General features: G+C 32.2%; 1 protein-coding gene across 4 annotated transcripts in view; it reads left to right on the top strand.

Moving 5' to 3' along the window:
* LOC124360054 (GIGYF family protein Gyf-like) overlaps positions 1–15,736 on the top strand; it is a 90,371-nt gene that overhangs the window by 22,022 nt on the left and 52,613 nt on the right. For all 4 annotated transcript variants that reach the window (XM_046813313.1, XM_046813310.1, XM_046813314.1 and 1 more), the window contains 6 exons: positions 2,141–2,273; positions 3,132–3,219; positions 8,894–8,981; positions 9,223–9,354; positions 11,823–11,945; positions 13,336–13,530. In XM_046813313.1, the coding sequence (XP_046669269.1) occupies positions 2,141–2,273; positions 3,132–3,219; positions 8,894–8,981; positions 9,223–9,354; positions 11,823–11,945; positions 13,336–13,530 (759 nt within the window). The remainder of the gene's footprint in view (positions 1–2,140; positions 2,274–3,131; positions 3,220–8,893; positions 8,982–9,222; positions 9,355–11,822; positions 11,946–13,335; positions 13,531–15,736) is intronic.

Genomic DNA, 15,736 nt, shown 5'->3' with positions numbered 1-15,736 from the left:
AGCAGCACAAACTGTCGGTAAAACCTGGAATTAAAATAGAAAAACATTTGAAACTGTGATCGTAGCGCATTCTGCTGGATCCAATGTAAAACATTCCAAGATGGTCCACCCGTTTAGGAGGAGTTCAGCTCCATACACACGCACACAAGAAATATAAATATAAAGATAATGAAATTCGGTAGTTTAGATAGGCTAATTAGAAATATCAATAATTTGATAGTGATGGTTGCCGCTTATTATACTTCAGCCTATAAATAACTATAATCTAATTTGGATCGTCATTTTAGTAGTTTAGATAGGCTATTCAGAAATATCAATAATTCGATTGTGATGGTGGCCGCTTATTATACTTCAGCCCTATTGGAAAACCATCTAATTTTTTGTTTATTTGTGTATACTCCTGAAGGATTAACAAAAAATATTGTACATTCAATGGCATTACAATAAATTAAGTTGTAAATTGAAAAAAATATACCTGTTATAAAATAGTTTGTTTCAACTTTTTTTACCTTCAGATTAAGTAAGTTTAAGTTTTCATTTAAAACATCCTGTACATTTCACATCACTCATGTTATATTCACACACTATCGGTTGGTCGAAGTGTGATTAAATGTACATGTAATGAAGTTAGATATTTTAATAACTTTTTAATCGACATTTTTATCAAAACAGCCCAGATTGTTACAGATTAATCAAAGTTTAAAATTTTCGAATTAAAGACGTGTGTACAGGACAACGTCTGTCGGGTCTGCTAGTAAACTAATAAAACTGTAAAAACATAAACTGTCAGTGAGCAGGAACACTAGAGATAGAACTTCACGAAATGGCGGCGCTTCATGAAATGGCGGCGAGTATAATCACTTTGGGCGTTTCTAGAAGTACGGGAAACAAACATGAATAAAAAGAAACAGCTGTTACCGATTGATACTCCTCAAACGTTCAGTTGGCACGTTGGCTAATGGCATTAGGCAGCAAAAGTGACTTTCTCTGCCATCTAGTGGCAAATTCGACAACTATTAAACTATCTAATGTTGTAAAATGTAGTTCGCGGTATAACTCGCTATGGGCGCTGTAAGGACTTTTATGCATGCGAAGTAACTCGCTTATGGTGTGCAAAGGGTTAAATTTTAAAACAATGTTTTTGTAAAAAATAAAACGTTGACCAAAAAACATCGCCATGTACTAGTCTATAATATAAATATATTTTTCATCATTATTGGCTATATTCTGCATTGTCATTACTGTCACTATAGGTACACAAATACAAACATACAATTGAAATTCACTTATATTTAAATATTTTTATAAGTGTGGAAAGGCTTTAAACATGGTTCTTTGCACATGGTAATTTTGTACTTGCTACACTCATAGGAAGTGTCCTCTTGAAGCCATGCCTGATTTGTTTTTTTTTTTAGTTATTAAAGAGCATAATAAAAGTTTGTATTACTATTTTGCTTATATTTGTTATTTGAGTGAAAACATTTCAAAAATGTTCAATACTGCACGATTCATTGTATTTACTCACAAAACAATTGTTGTAAACTAAAGTAATACAAGCAAGCAAAACAATAACAATGCAAACGACGAATTAGCACAATAGACGGCTGATGCGGCAAGAGTTAGCAAACAAACCACTTTTTTGTGATATTCCAGATGACTGCCAACAAAATTTTATAGATCAAAATCCATAGAGGAAGAAATAAAAACAGAAATAGCTATTGACTATCAATGCTGAAGTCCAAATACGTTTAAATGCATTTTTATTACTGTAAAAGTCGGCGCCATCAAGAGATGTTGTCGACAGTGAAAATGTTAAAAGAATGTAATGAGTTAAGAACAGTTTTAATTCAACAAAACTAATTTTACTATTTATATTAAAATCACTTGTTAAAGTAATTTTACATGAAAATGTAAAAGCACCTACTTCTAAATTATAAAAAAAACTTAATGGATATCTGAGTTTAGAGTATGATAAATTGTTACAATTAATAAATTATTTTTATGAAATTATGGTAACCCGGTTGATGGTTCAAAAGAACAATATCACTTTAATTTTTATTACTCATTGAATCCATTATTATAATCATGTACCCTAGTGTTTTCAAGATGTTATGCGACTAAGAGTGTCAGTGTTATACAGGGAGAGGGAGCAGTAATAGTTGGAGAGAGGGGGACAACTGGGACCGCTCCCGGGGGTGGGATGATACCGCCCCCAACTCCCACCCCCCGCCACGTAAACCCTGGGACTCTGAAGAGAACAACCTTCCAGAATGGTAAAGTATCCATTGTAATAGTAAAGTTGTCTACCTGACCTATGTAACATTGTTGTAGTACAGTTGACTTTCATGAATAGTATCCAACCCCCTCCTAAAAAGTCTTAAGTTAAAATAACATTAAAGGATAATTCAACGTAATTTCACAGCAAAATTATACCCTTGTAACAGAAAGTTGGCACTGAAAATTCGATCCCACCTGTATTTTTGTAATTAATTCAGTGAATGACATATTGTTCACCTGGGTTTAATCAAGGATTCACAAAATGTCTAATGGGATAAATTTTTGTTATTTGTTTGTATAATTTAAACGTCCAGAAGTTATGCATCTGGATCCATATGTTGTATCAGATGGACAGTAATAACTTTTGTATCCAACTTAGCCTATGGTAACATGTCTATTCTATTGCTATTCTTATGTAAAGTTTTTTACATACAATGTCCTTCTGAGTGAAAGAAAATTATCAGTCGCAGATGAAAATTTCAGATTTTAATTTTGACTTTCTCCTAAGTTTTCCAAGTCTAACCATGAAAGATTGCCAACACAATTATAATTTTGATATTTCAGCCTCCCTGTGAGAGCAATTTTCAATAACTAGATGTTAGATGCCCAAGAACTATGATTGTTGTATATTTAACATCTATAAACTGTAGATGGCTGAATTATAGTTGTATTTGTAATTTTTTTGTTGGAAAAAACAGAAGATAGTCATGACACTAGTCAGTTAAGTGTAAGAACTAAGACTTGTTCTTTTCTATAAAAAAACTCACAATTTGAACTAAAATGTTGCCACTTTGTACGGTTTATAACTTTTTAAAGTAATTGAAATATATTTATTATCAAATCCAAATTTGTAGGGCCATGGAAAATCCAAGTGAGAGTGGTGGCAGTTTTGATGCTACGGGGGCTTTCCATGGTGGCTCTCACTTGTCGGACGAGGAAGAAGTAAGTTTGTACTTTTTATTTCATTATAATCGTGTCAGTAAATATCTATTGTAACCCATTGGCTTGCTAATTTTTATTGGTATTTCAGTGCTGAGACATTCCTATTTTCTCATGGTTTAGGCTGATTTACAAACAATATTAATATGTATTCATATACTACATTCTATTTCAGACAGAAAGCACCGTAACAGCATACCGGTACTTCTATCTGACAGAAATTAAAAAATTGTCCGCTTGAAAAGTGCATAAAACATTGTTATACATATTTTAAACTTTTTATATGTTTCATATTGAGTGGAATCTTTAAAAAAATTTCATCATACATTGTTTTTTGTAAATAAATTCAGTCAATTGTAACCTGTAATAAATTATTTCTCTTTTTTTTCTAGTGAAGTACGTCTTGGGTATTAGTAGTGATAGTTCGTTATTAAAAAAAAGCACAACAGTTCTATTTATGTGAAGATCATACATTGCTATTGTATTTAATGTATCAAAGTATGATTTTGGAGATTCAGAGAAGTTAAAATTCATTATTATTATTCTCATTGCTTTTTCTTAATAAGATTATTCTTGCTACTAGTTCCTTAGACACCAATACCGTAAGATATAAAAGAATGTATGTATGAAAAGTAAATATGGTTCATGACATCCCTACTGCTCAAAAGTGACATTCTTTTTATGACATACATACCAGAGTTTTTTTTTAAGTGAATGTACTTTCATTTTGTTTAGTTTTAAAAAGCACCACCTTTGTTTTGTCTACCTACATTTAATCTCAAACTTTTCTGATAAAATTAATACAAATAACAACAAATCATACAAATAAAAATTTACTACAAACTCCAGCTGGCTGCACTAAAAGAATAAATAATATTTTACACAGATATATAAATAAAAAATATGAATTATATGACGAATAAGATAGGAAGAGTTCACAGCCTGTTCACTACTGCTGCCTAGCAGACGATAGTACTACTACATAGTCATAGTTTCAGGCTGAGTGAGCATGATTGCAGTACCACTGGTTGACACTTAGCGTAATGGGTTAATTATTATTAGTCTTATATTTTAAGGAGTTTGTGTGGCTTGCAGCAATCCATTGAGATACCTTTGCGTGAAGTGTTCACATGGTTATGGTATTTTAAAATGCACACTTGCACAAAAAAATATCTTACACATACAAACTGACTTAATACGAAAAAGTTAAAATTTTGTGTTGTTAGTTGATAAAATGAAGTTATATAAATACTGAGATACAATAAAGTTGAGAATCATGGACTGATTGAATATGATTCATTTATGTATATCCAAAATCAAAATTGCATTTTCTAAACTAGCTGTTTATCACTCAAATTGACCACATTGTTGCTTTTTCTATTATCTATGTTCCTTTCATATAAAAGTTGTTAATGATGCTGATTCTTTAAATTCAGCTGTATTGGCAGCCATGTTCTTCTGACCCTTCTTAAGAGCAATGATAACTTCTAATTACTTTTATGACCTTATTTTTAGTTGTAAGTTTATGGAAGATGTTTCATTTTTAAACTATACCTCATTTCAATAGTTTTTTAGTGTTTTTTGTAATATTTTAATTAGTTATTCAGAAAAAACTATACTTTGAAAGCATAACATTGTTCTTATAGAATAAATCTCGGTGTCATTTGCCTATAGCGGCTCTTATGTTAAAGTACTATTTTTGTTTGCATAATGAATAGCATATATATATAAGTTATAAAAATATAAAGATTAAAATTAATTACGAAACATTATTATTAATCAGGTATTACCACAGAATTTATGATTGTTTTATAAAAAATGTCCGTTGAATTATACAAAAGCCTACTTGTGTATAGATTGCTAATTTTAATTTCAAGAATATTGATAGTGTAAAGGCCTGTAATTGACTGCAGTAGTCATTTCCTGCACTAGTCTGTAGTGCCACCAGCCAATGTCCTGCAGATATCTACTGCAGCTTTGACTGTTATCTTTCTGCTATCAATCACTGATTTAAACAAACAACTCCTATCTCTGTGGCACAACTCACAATATTCTGAAAGTGCACTTTCAACATTTTATTCTATCTCTACATGCAAAATATTTGCTATTTATAATTGTTAAAATAATATTCAAATAATTCAACTATTAAATAATTGTTATTTTTACTGTCATATAGTAGTGAGGTCAATCTTGATCTAGAAGAATTAAATTATTTTTTATTAGACTCAATTAATCCGTTATGGAAAGGAACAAATCCAAGCCCCTATAATCCAGAAGAATTTTTGGGAGAAGGGGAGGAAATACACTGTTATTCACATGGTCTGAAATATCTTCATCGGATGTAATTAAAGCAGTTTCAAAATTTTCAAACTCAAATTCTTTGGATTACTATTGACTTTCTAACTCTATCATTAAACAAACAATTCATCTGATTAGTGAACCGCTTGCTATTGTTTTCAACAAATGCTTGTATGAGGGATATTTTGCGCCATCACTCAAAATTTCAAAACTAATCCCAATTTTCAATAAAAGGAGATAAAAACTTGCTCCAAGATTACGAACCTATTTCAATCATTCCTATATTTTCTAAAATTTTTAAATATTTAATTTACAATCAGCTTAGTTATTTTTTTTTGAGTCATAAAACTTACTTTTCACATGTGAACATGGTTTTCGGCAGGGTAAATTACTATCTCTGCAGTACTTAATTTGATTTATCTTTGGATGCTTTTGATAGAAAAGTCAGTTCTATGTAATCTTAGTAAGGCTTTTGATAGTGTTCCATTTAATATTCTGTTGAATAAACTAACATTCTACGGAATTTTGTTGAGGATAGCTCGTTAAAAATAATTCAGTCTTATCTAGCTAATAGGAGTCAATTTGTTTCAGTAAAAAATAAAAATTCGTCTATAAAACCCATCGAGACAGGTGTGCCTCAAAGCTCCGTTCTAGGACCCTTCTTTTTCGTAGTATATATAAATGATTTGCCTCAAAATTTAAATGTTCATTCGATTATTTATGCCGATGACACCACTTTAATGGCCCATCACAAAAATCACAAAAAATATTACTAAACAAGCAGAAGAGCAGGCTGGTTTTCTTCTAATAAATGATCTTCTAATCCTCAGAAAATACAATACCTAACTCTAAGCCTTAAGCAAGAAATTAACATGGGATCTGTCAGGCTTCTGGGATTTCACGTGGATTCTAAGTTACAATGGTCCCTGCATATTGAAACAGTTTGTAAACAAATGTCAAAAGTAAATTACATTCTATGGAAATTGAAAAAAATTGTAAGCTTGAAATATTTAAGAATGTCATATTTCTGTCTGTTTCAATCACATATACTGTATGGTATACTAGCTTGGAGCCATTCTCTGTGTAAATATTCTTTATTACAGAAAAAGGCAGTCCGTAACATTGCAGGAGTGGGTTCTCTTGCTCACTTATTCCTCAAAATCCCCACAGTTGCAAATTTGTATGTTTTTCAGGTATACCAAAACAAATTTACATAGTCTTTTTAACTAGAAATGACATTCACCAGTATAATACTAGAAGTGGAGTTAAACTTAATATACTTCCTCACAGACTGGCTAAAACTGGTACCTCTTTCAAACTAATCTGTATTTATTTTTTTAATAGACTGCCTGATAGTGCAAAATGTGTTAGTTTTAGACTCTTCAAACATAATATGTATGGCTTGTTCAAAACCAATTTTATAAAAATGTGTTAGTTTTAGCTCTTCAAACATAATATGTATGGCTTGTTCAAAACAATTTTATAGTGCAAATGAATTTTTTTAATTGTAATTTTGATATACAATTTTAGCTATTAACTATTGTAAATAAGTAGTTTTAGAAAAAGCCATTAATTTATACTGTTTTATTTAGTATGTATTAATGTATATTTTAAATGATATATTTTTAAACTGTACATGTTTAATAATATTTGTATATGTTATATACTTTATTTATTTTTAACTATATTTTAAGCTGTATATTTATAAATGATCAAAGTAATTTACCTGAACTAACTATTCTTAATTGTTATGTGTAATAGTTCTATTGTGCTATAACTACTGATTTTTTATTTTTCAATATTAAAATCAATTAAGTTTGTGTAAATTAGAAAAATAAGTTGACTTTGCCTATTCAATGTAAAGTTGTCAATGGCAATAAAATTCTAAATTCTTGATACTTAGACTTAAAGAAATAAAATGTTCTATGTAAGTAATGAAATTATCTACTGATGGATAGTACAATAAATACATATAGTTAAAATTTACAAAATCAATATTTTTGCCTCAGATATGAAAACTGCAATATATCTGCATTTTTAGCAAACCCTAGATTTTTTGCATTTTTAATTGAATCCACGAAGGAAGATAAAGTATAGTAATATTAAGTTGCTAATGGGTTAGTCTACTTTTCAGCATACTTTCTATCGATATTAAGGTATTATATTGTACAACCAGCTTTTTAATTTAATTGACATGGAAATCTGCTGTTTTGTTTGTTGGCAATTACATTATTGTTTATAGAACGGTTTAAAATGCATTACAGTTAGTAATAAGCTCTTTTATATGTCATTAACTAAAAACCAGTTTCTGTCTCAAAACATGATTTACAATGACTTATTCAATACTATAGAATGAATATCTGTCTAGATGTTGAAATTAGGTTTAATATACCTTTATTATTTGATAAAAAATACATTTTTAAAGTTTTCAATAACAACAGACCAACTATATTCATGATCATTGTTCACTACCGAACCATGAACTAGGTAATTCTGTAAATAATTATCTGTTTAACCCATTGCGGATCACTGACGAGCCCAGCTCGTCACGCAGCAGCCGGGCCTAACGGCACGATGACAAGCTCAGGTCGCAAAAGCGGTTTGCTTTTAAATTTCCCTCCAAATAGTTCTGTTAATGTCTGATAGATCGGGCGATCGTCTTCACTTGTCAACTAAGAATGTTTAACAACGGTCTACGTTTAGAGTTTTCAAAAAGTTTTATAAATATCCTACATATCGCAGTTGTATGTCGAAGTTGAAAAATCATTCATATGAGTTTACTCTCTGCTTTTTAGCGCTTCTAATTGGGTGTTTTCCTCAGTTGTTATTATAATACTTTTGAGGTTAGTGACACAGAACTAAACGACGCAGAAGTACATGTCAGCGGGTTTAGTCTAGACAATGACTGGATGTTGTAATCGCTTCGCCCGAGCCGCTTTATTTAGACTATGATTCACATGTCATCCCTGCCACCCTGGAACCTTGCTCGCGTGTTATCGTTCCTATATCACGGATACCTCAGCAGGTCCATGTTCCATCTGAACTAATACCTTCACAGCTGAATTTTCTAATATACAATAGCGAGCTATACAATGTGGTGGACCATTGCTGTTCATTCGGCCGCTGACCGTAAATTAATTCGTGCCCGCTCGCCAAAACAATACGATCCGCAATGGGTTAAGTAGTTGAAGTGTAATAAATGTTTCTAATTTTTATGTTCTTTGGTTCTATAGTACATACAACAGTGAAAATAGCTTACTTTCATTAGGAAAATTTAAATAAAACTGCACCACATCTATTAAGTTGTGTGCAGCTCTGGCTGACAAGAGTTTTGTAGCAATAGAAGTTTTGACTAATGGACTCGTGTTGTGTGTTACAGAAGGTGGAGAGCCAATCCAGGCCTACACCTAACCATAACATCTCCAACGGCTCCTCCCACCCTCGCCTGCCTGTTCACATGGAAACTAGTATGTATCCAAGTCTGTAAGGTTTATGTTTAAATTGCATCAATCTTCCTTTTTTAGTACTATTAAACGAAACGTAGCGGACCGTTTGGTTCAAACAATAGAACAACTTGTTATAGTCCAGTACTTGTGCTCACACTGAGTTTCAATGATTTTCTGTTGTAAATGTTTCAAAAAGAAAAGAAAATTTATTTATATCTTAAATTGAGTATTAGGGTTATTTATTCTGCTGCTGTTTTTGCAGGTCCAGGTGGCAGTGAGGCCCAGGTGCTGCCAGGTGGTGGGGGCGGTGGTGGTCCATTGAGACAATCCCAGTCCGCCACATGCTTGCCCACCGAGCGCAATCACCCACTCTCCTCCTCTGCATCCTTTTCAGGTATATTTTTATTATGATTTTGTACCTTTTTTGAAAGAACATTCAGAGTTCATTTTGGTGGAATGAATTCCAATTGGTGTTCTTTTCTTTGTTTTTGTGTATTAATGGCACAGCATCTATCCTGAATTGTTTAATTTTTTAGTTTTTAAGTTTTTATCCGTTTAGTTTTTGGTATCATTCAGTTATGTTTTAAAAATATATAGAGCTTTGCTACTAAATATATCTGAACTGTGTTTTGCAATAGTATTTTATCAAATGTAGTTATAAGTTATTTATTAAATCCATATCACTGTTATATCTATTTGTTTAACCCTTTTAGTGCTAAGGGGTTTGGTGCATTGCCATACCCAAGAGTGCTAAGCATTTTAATGCATAAATGCAGAGTTTTAGTAAATTCCTTACTATTTCCTTATTTAAGGTCATATCTTGTTAGTTTTTTTATTGAAGATAAATAACCAATAAACAGAAATAAATCAAAAAAGTATATTTGTATTGTTATAAAAAAAATTTCTTTATAATGTACATTTTTTTACTTTGGCATAGAATTTTAGTAAGTAAACAATTTTATATGATTTTTCTGATGCTACCATCCGAAAGAGCAACTAAAACTAAACAAATTCCATATATTTTATTTTATTTTTACACAACAAATAAGAAGTGTGGATGAAAAAATAAATATGTTGTCCGCGCCAAATTTTGCCCTACATGTAATGTTTGAAACGCTCAAGAGAAAAAATAATACACTTACTATTATTAGCATAAATACTTTATTAACTTTATTATTATTTATAAAAGAAGAAATTCAAGCACAGTTAACAGTTTTTTTACCTAAATAATTGTTTTATTCAGTAATAAAAAAGACCAAGGGGAAGTAACTCATTATAACCCGCAATGTTCTTATTAGACATAGTTTGTAACTTAGTAAAATATAATACACACGGAAAACACAAATGAAATATGAAGTAATGCAATGATTTGTAATACTAATGAAGTAGTATTTCACAATGATAACACAATTTAATGGATAAAATAAGATAAAACAGAGTAAACAAAGCACAGCGTCAGTTCGCTCGCAACGTAAATATCGCGAACTGACCTTCTTTAATTTCACGTCAAAGACGTATAAACAGCTGGTCGTCGGCAATCAAATATACAAATATCGTTACTCTATGGCTTTTGGATGAACTGTCATTGTTTGCAGTGTTTGCAGTCAGTAACTTACATAAACTGAACCAATATATATATATATAAAAATACGCTGTGTCTACGATGTAGACACTAGCACTTTTAGACATAAACGCAGCGTCTACGACGTAGATGCTGTAGCACTAAAAGGGTTAAAGTAACCCTTGTGTTTGATTTTGGGAATCAAGCCATGATAAGGAATCATACTATATGACAAAATAGTCTTAGAAACTGTGGAATATTGATAGTTTACATGAAATAAACGAGTTGTCTCATCAGCTGTGAAATTGTGTGAAAAGGTAGAGAGAAAAAACAGTATCAGGGTCAAAATAACAACAAATCCCAAGCAATATCAATATAAAGGAGCTTCAAATATATGGAATCTAACACAACTAAAAGATCTGACTATAATTCCAAAAAAATGACAGAATTAGGTATTCGGTAAATGAAACAATCCACAGCAATGCATTTTCAACATGAATATTTATGTAATAGTATTTGATTAACATATTAGTTTCTGCAATGTAAAGGTTTTTCATTAATATACCAGTGACTCACCAGTGAGTGACTCACATTAACACTGATCTGTTCAGTATACAGGATCATCCAAATGTCAATGGCCACCCCTATCATTTTTAGACAATTTGGCGATCTTTGTAGGTTACTGAGAATACTTTATGGCTTACAAAAAAAGTTGGTGAGCCGGCCCCCAACTCAAAATGTTGAAATGGCAACCCTCGCCTCCCCCCCAACATTGGACACATGTTGGAGCGAATAAAAAAAGGATCATTTTGTCACAAATTGGAAGTGGCTATCACCATTCCAAGATGGCTGCCACTAAATGGGGTCAAGAAAGGCGTACAAATTGTTTCATTTGAAAGGTGGCGGCAACAAACAAGGGAAAAAAGGAGTTATTCTTCGTTCCTCTGTCATCTTAATTTGAAGGAAAATAATTATCTGGGGGTCTTTTAGGTAGAGAAGCATGAAGTTGAAATTGGTTTTCAAGAATACCTTCATGTTTCCAAGATGGCAGCGTCAAAATAATAGGAAACAAGCGCCACCCATGCCTCCCTGTCCGCCCAACTGATGAGACACGTTTGAATTAAAACACACATAGTTGAAAATTATCACAAAAGAATGGGCAATAAGAATAATAAATAATGATTTTTGCATTATTTTATTACTAGGTTTACAGTTTTTTTTTCTATTAAGATTCCACTATCTTACTCCAAATAGTCAAGTTACTGTTATAATATTGACCTTATATGGGTGTAATGATACAGGTGTAGACAGCCTGACTTCACAACCTCCTACGCCTAGAGACGGGCGGCCTGAGTCAATAAGGCCTGTCACAACATCAACAACGTCTCCCCCTCAACACCATCCTCAGCCACCACCCCCTGAAGGTAGGCAGATTTGTAACTGAAACAGACTTCTGTCTTGTAGGTTTGTCTTCTTGAGAAACTGGTCTCAACAATAGAGTTCTGTATTGTTATTATTATAGCTGCCCTGTGTATCTTCATGTATATACTGTTGTAAACCAAGAAATCACAAGACAGATAATGTGGCATCATATTGGCCAGCTTATTAGGATAAGGTTAATGTATAGGAAAAATACAGTTTTTGTATTAATATTACACATTTTTTTAGTAATATTAGCAAGTCAACTTTCATAAAATTTTGAAAGCTTAAGAACTTAAAGCAAGTACAATGTTTATTTTGAACTAAAATTGTAAAATTTATTTTACATTTGTATGTATATATGTATTATAATAATTACTGCCACAAATCCTAATGCATTTGTATGGACCGTGGACTTTTGAGATAAGAGGATTGAGCCCTAGTTTTAACACCACTTTTATAAACAAGTAAGTTGGAGACCTTGTAATTGAATGGAGTTTTGCTAAAGTTGACATTAATTGTCTGTAGAACAAATAATAACCAAGGATAGCTCATAACCGACTTTGGAGCCACGGAGATAGGCATCTAGGCCAAAACTCTTTTCTACAAAACTGCTACAGATGCTTTGTTGTTTGGATGAATCTTCTGCAAGTAAATGACATGGTCAAGTTTGTTGTTGGTGCTTAACGGACTAAAGGGCATAGTCTCAGTACAGAAACAGTTTCCTGCATACTTACTATAAGAGTCTCTTTTAGATGTGTTTAATCTAAAATTGGCATGAACATTTCATATAATGAATGTTAACCATTATATGTACAATTACTATGGGGTTGGACAGATAATACACATCTTGACATTGAATGGATTTTAATTAAAATTCGCATGAACTTATTATTGAAAAACATTAACTGAAGATATCTTGTAAGCAGCTTTAGAGCCAAGGTGGTGGAGCCCCAGGGCTTAAAACCTATGTCTACATCCTGACAAGATTGAATTTTAATCAAAATTGAAAGAGAGGTTCTATATAATTATTATTTCTCAAGGGTGGCTGTTCAGCATCCTTGGAGACGAAAATGGAATTCTTGAATCTAAATTATTATTTACAGAATGATGGTATAATTTATATAGATATATACACTCCTAAATAATAATATAGATATACACTCCTAAATAATAATATAGATATACACTCCTAAATAATAAATTTTGTTTTAAGTGAAACTGATCTGTAACAAATATTTTTAGGTGTTCTAAAAGTATGGACAAAGCTGTTCTTTAAAAATATTAATAGTATTGTTTTAGTACAGATACATAACTTTGACCCTCAAAATTATTAATATTGTTAAAAAACATAAGGTTGGGAGTAAGATAATGAATAAGCGACAATGTCTACAGCACCACAACCCAAGCCACAACAAGATGAGGAGATCGAGCAGAGGTTGCAGGATGCTGCAAAGTCTATCGTGTCTAGACTGGTGGATGAGGAGGAGAAGGAACCTCCACCACCCGCTGTCCCCTCACCGCCACCTGCCCCCACCGCGCAACCTGATACCTTCTGGTTCTACAAGGACCCGCAAGGCAATGACCAAGGTTGGTGGTTCTATACTGTTTACAACATATTTGGGGGTTGAGTCTGGATGTTCAAAAAGGATCTTAGTTTCTCACTAGCAATATAGGTATAAAAGTATGTTTAGACATAGCTTGCATACTTAAAACAGTTTTATGTCACATTATGTACGTAATTGAAACATGGTCCACCTGTCTTGGCATTTAGAATCAAGTCCATCGTAATAGCGTAAATGTGTCTCACACCCTAGATCATAAAATTCCTGCTTGTACTTGGAACATTTCTAGGTGTTCTGGTGACACCTCTGAACTTTTAAATCTTATCATAATGCATTATTATATGGAAATGTATTTTATATGTTCCAAAGTTTTAACCTTGAAGACAGAATTTTGTATCTTAACTGTTGGAGATATAGCAAAATGTTAATAGACCCATTTTGTAGACAGTTTAATTTCTGACTAAGAATGTGTTGTTAGATTTCATATAAACAGGAATTATAAAATGCGAGTATTATTTAAACTAAGCACATCTTTTACACAAGGGTTACCTCATAGTCTCTCATCTTAATTTTCATTAATGCTTGTAGCAGTTGAAAATTTCACATGTTTTATGTTTCTTTTAATTCCTGACACACATTTTGAGTAGCTAACTTTGGAACACGTTACATGAAAAACATATGAACAAATGTTCAGATTGCCATTAATCGCCTAATACAATACTATCATGTTAATTGTAACCTCTAGGCAACCCAAAAATCATTCTTTCCATTTTTTCTGTAATTATTAAAGTATATTTAAATGTTCATATAAGTTCCCTTGCTAATGTTAATGCAAGATCTGCTTCATCTAGCAAAAGGAATAAACAAAATATTCACATTGGGGTTCTATTTATTTAAACCGCTATTACTGTATACTTTAGGTTCGGTATAGTTTAGGTTTTATAATATAATGCAAATATAGGCATTATTTTAAGCTTTCACTAGCCACATGTGCTTTTATGGCTAAAAAAGTAAACCATCTTTATCTAACAAATCCTGTACAGCCTAATGTGGAAACGCGAGAATATACCGATCAAGGTTAAGCAGACGTGTCCCCATAAAAATAATAACAATCGAATTAATATGAAATTGCATTAATTGTGTTTTACCTTGGTACAAAATTGACATGTAATGACGATTTCCACGTCACTGCAAACGCAAAATAAGGATTTATTTAAAAGTCAAAATAAAGTTATCATAGAATAACAATTTATAAACTCGTGCACCCAATATTAATTTAAAATTAATTTGTGTAAGCTTTAGGAGTAGGCAAAATATTTTCGTCTCAACACTTATACTCCCCGTGTAAATACTACGACAGGGCGGAGCTGAGGCTGGGTGCCTGTGGGGGGCATCCGTCTTCATTATGCCACGATCTTGCCCCGGGGTGCCACATTACACAGTCTATTTATGCACATTGAAGCCACCGTCTGAGGCGTCTGTTACAATTAAACAGGTGTTTCCAACTCGACCGCTATTGAGTTGAAAAAAATTTCTTACGTTTAAAATGTGTGTCAAATTTTCAAGTTTTAAGTGTTATTTATGGAAGGAGTTTTGAGTTTTTATTATACCTAAGTCGGTGAGTAAAATCCCCGATGTTAACTTCAATTTACTTAAGTTTCCTCCTATTGAAATGTTACTTTTGGTGATTGTTTGTGACTACACTTATCATGTATGGTTCACAAGACTTTCAAGAAGCCATAGTACCTTTCTTTGTGAGAGTCTCTCACACTTTTGAGACGTTGCTCAACTGTTACTTATGAAGACTGTGAATGTATATGTAATGTGTGGTAGGACTTTCAACGAGTCCCATTTTCTATACATTTATGAAGGAAGTATCAATGCAGGACATGCAATTGAAGCCTGTCATTGCATTTTTAAAATTGAGGTTTTAGTTTGGGCAGGTCAAACTTCTATTTTGACCCTAAACTGTTTAATAACTTCCTTTTAGATTTAAAATTTTGCAGATTCTTAAAGACAGGTTAAAAGTAAGGTTAATTAAGTAAGGCGCTAATAATGGGTTTTTATTTAGTTTTTAATATTTTATTGAATTTCTAAATCATAGCTTGTGTCTATTTTATTTGCTATTGCTAATGAATTGCCTTTGAGATTTGCTGTCACTGAAACAATAGCTTGTTGCGGTGAAAACATCTCCTACAGTTATCTCTCAAATAGACAAATGTGAGACATAG

This window comes from Homalodisca vitripennis, chromosome 4 (assembly GCF_021130785.1).
Source record: "Homalodisca vitripennis isolate AUS2020 chromosome 4, UT_GWSS_2.1, whole genome shotgun sequence".
Lineage (NCBI taxonomy): Eukaryota > Metazoa > Arthropoda > Insecta > Hemiptera > Cicadellidae > Homalodisca > Homalodisca vitripennis.
Note: the sequence above shows the minus strand (reverse complement) of the source record. Positions and strands in the feature narration are given on the sequence as shown.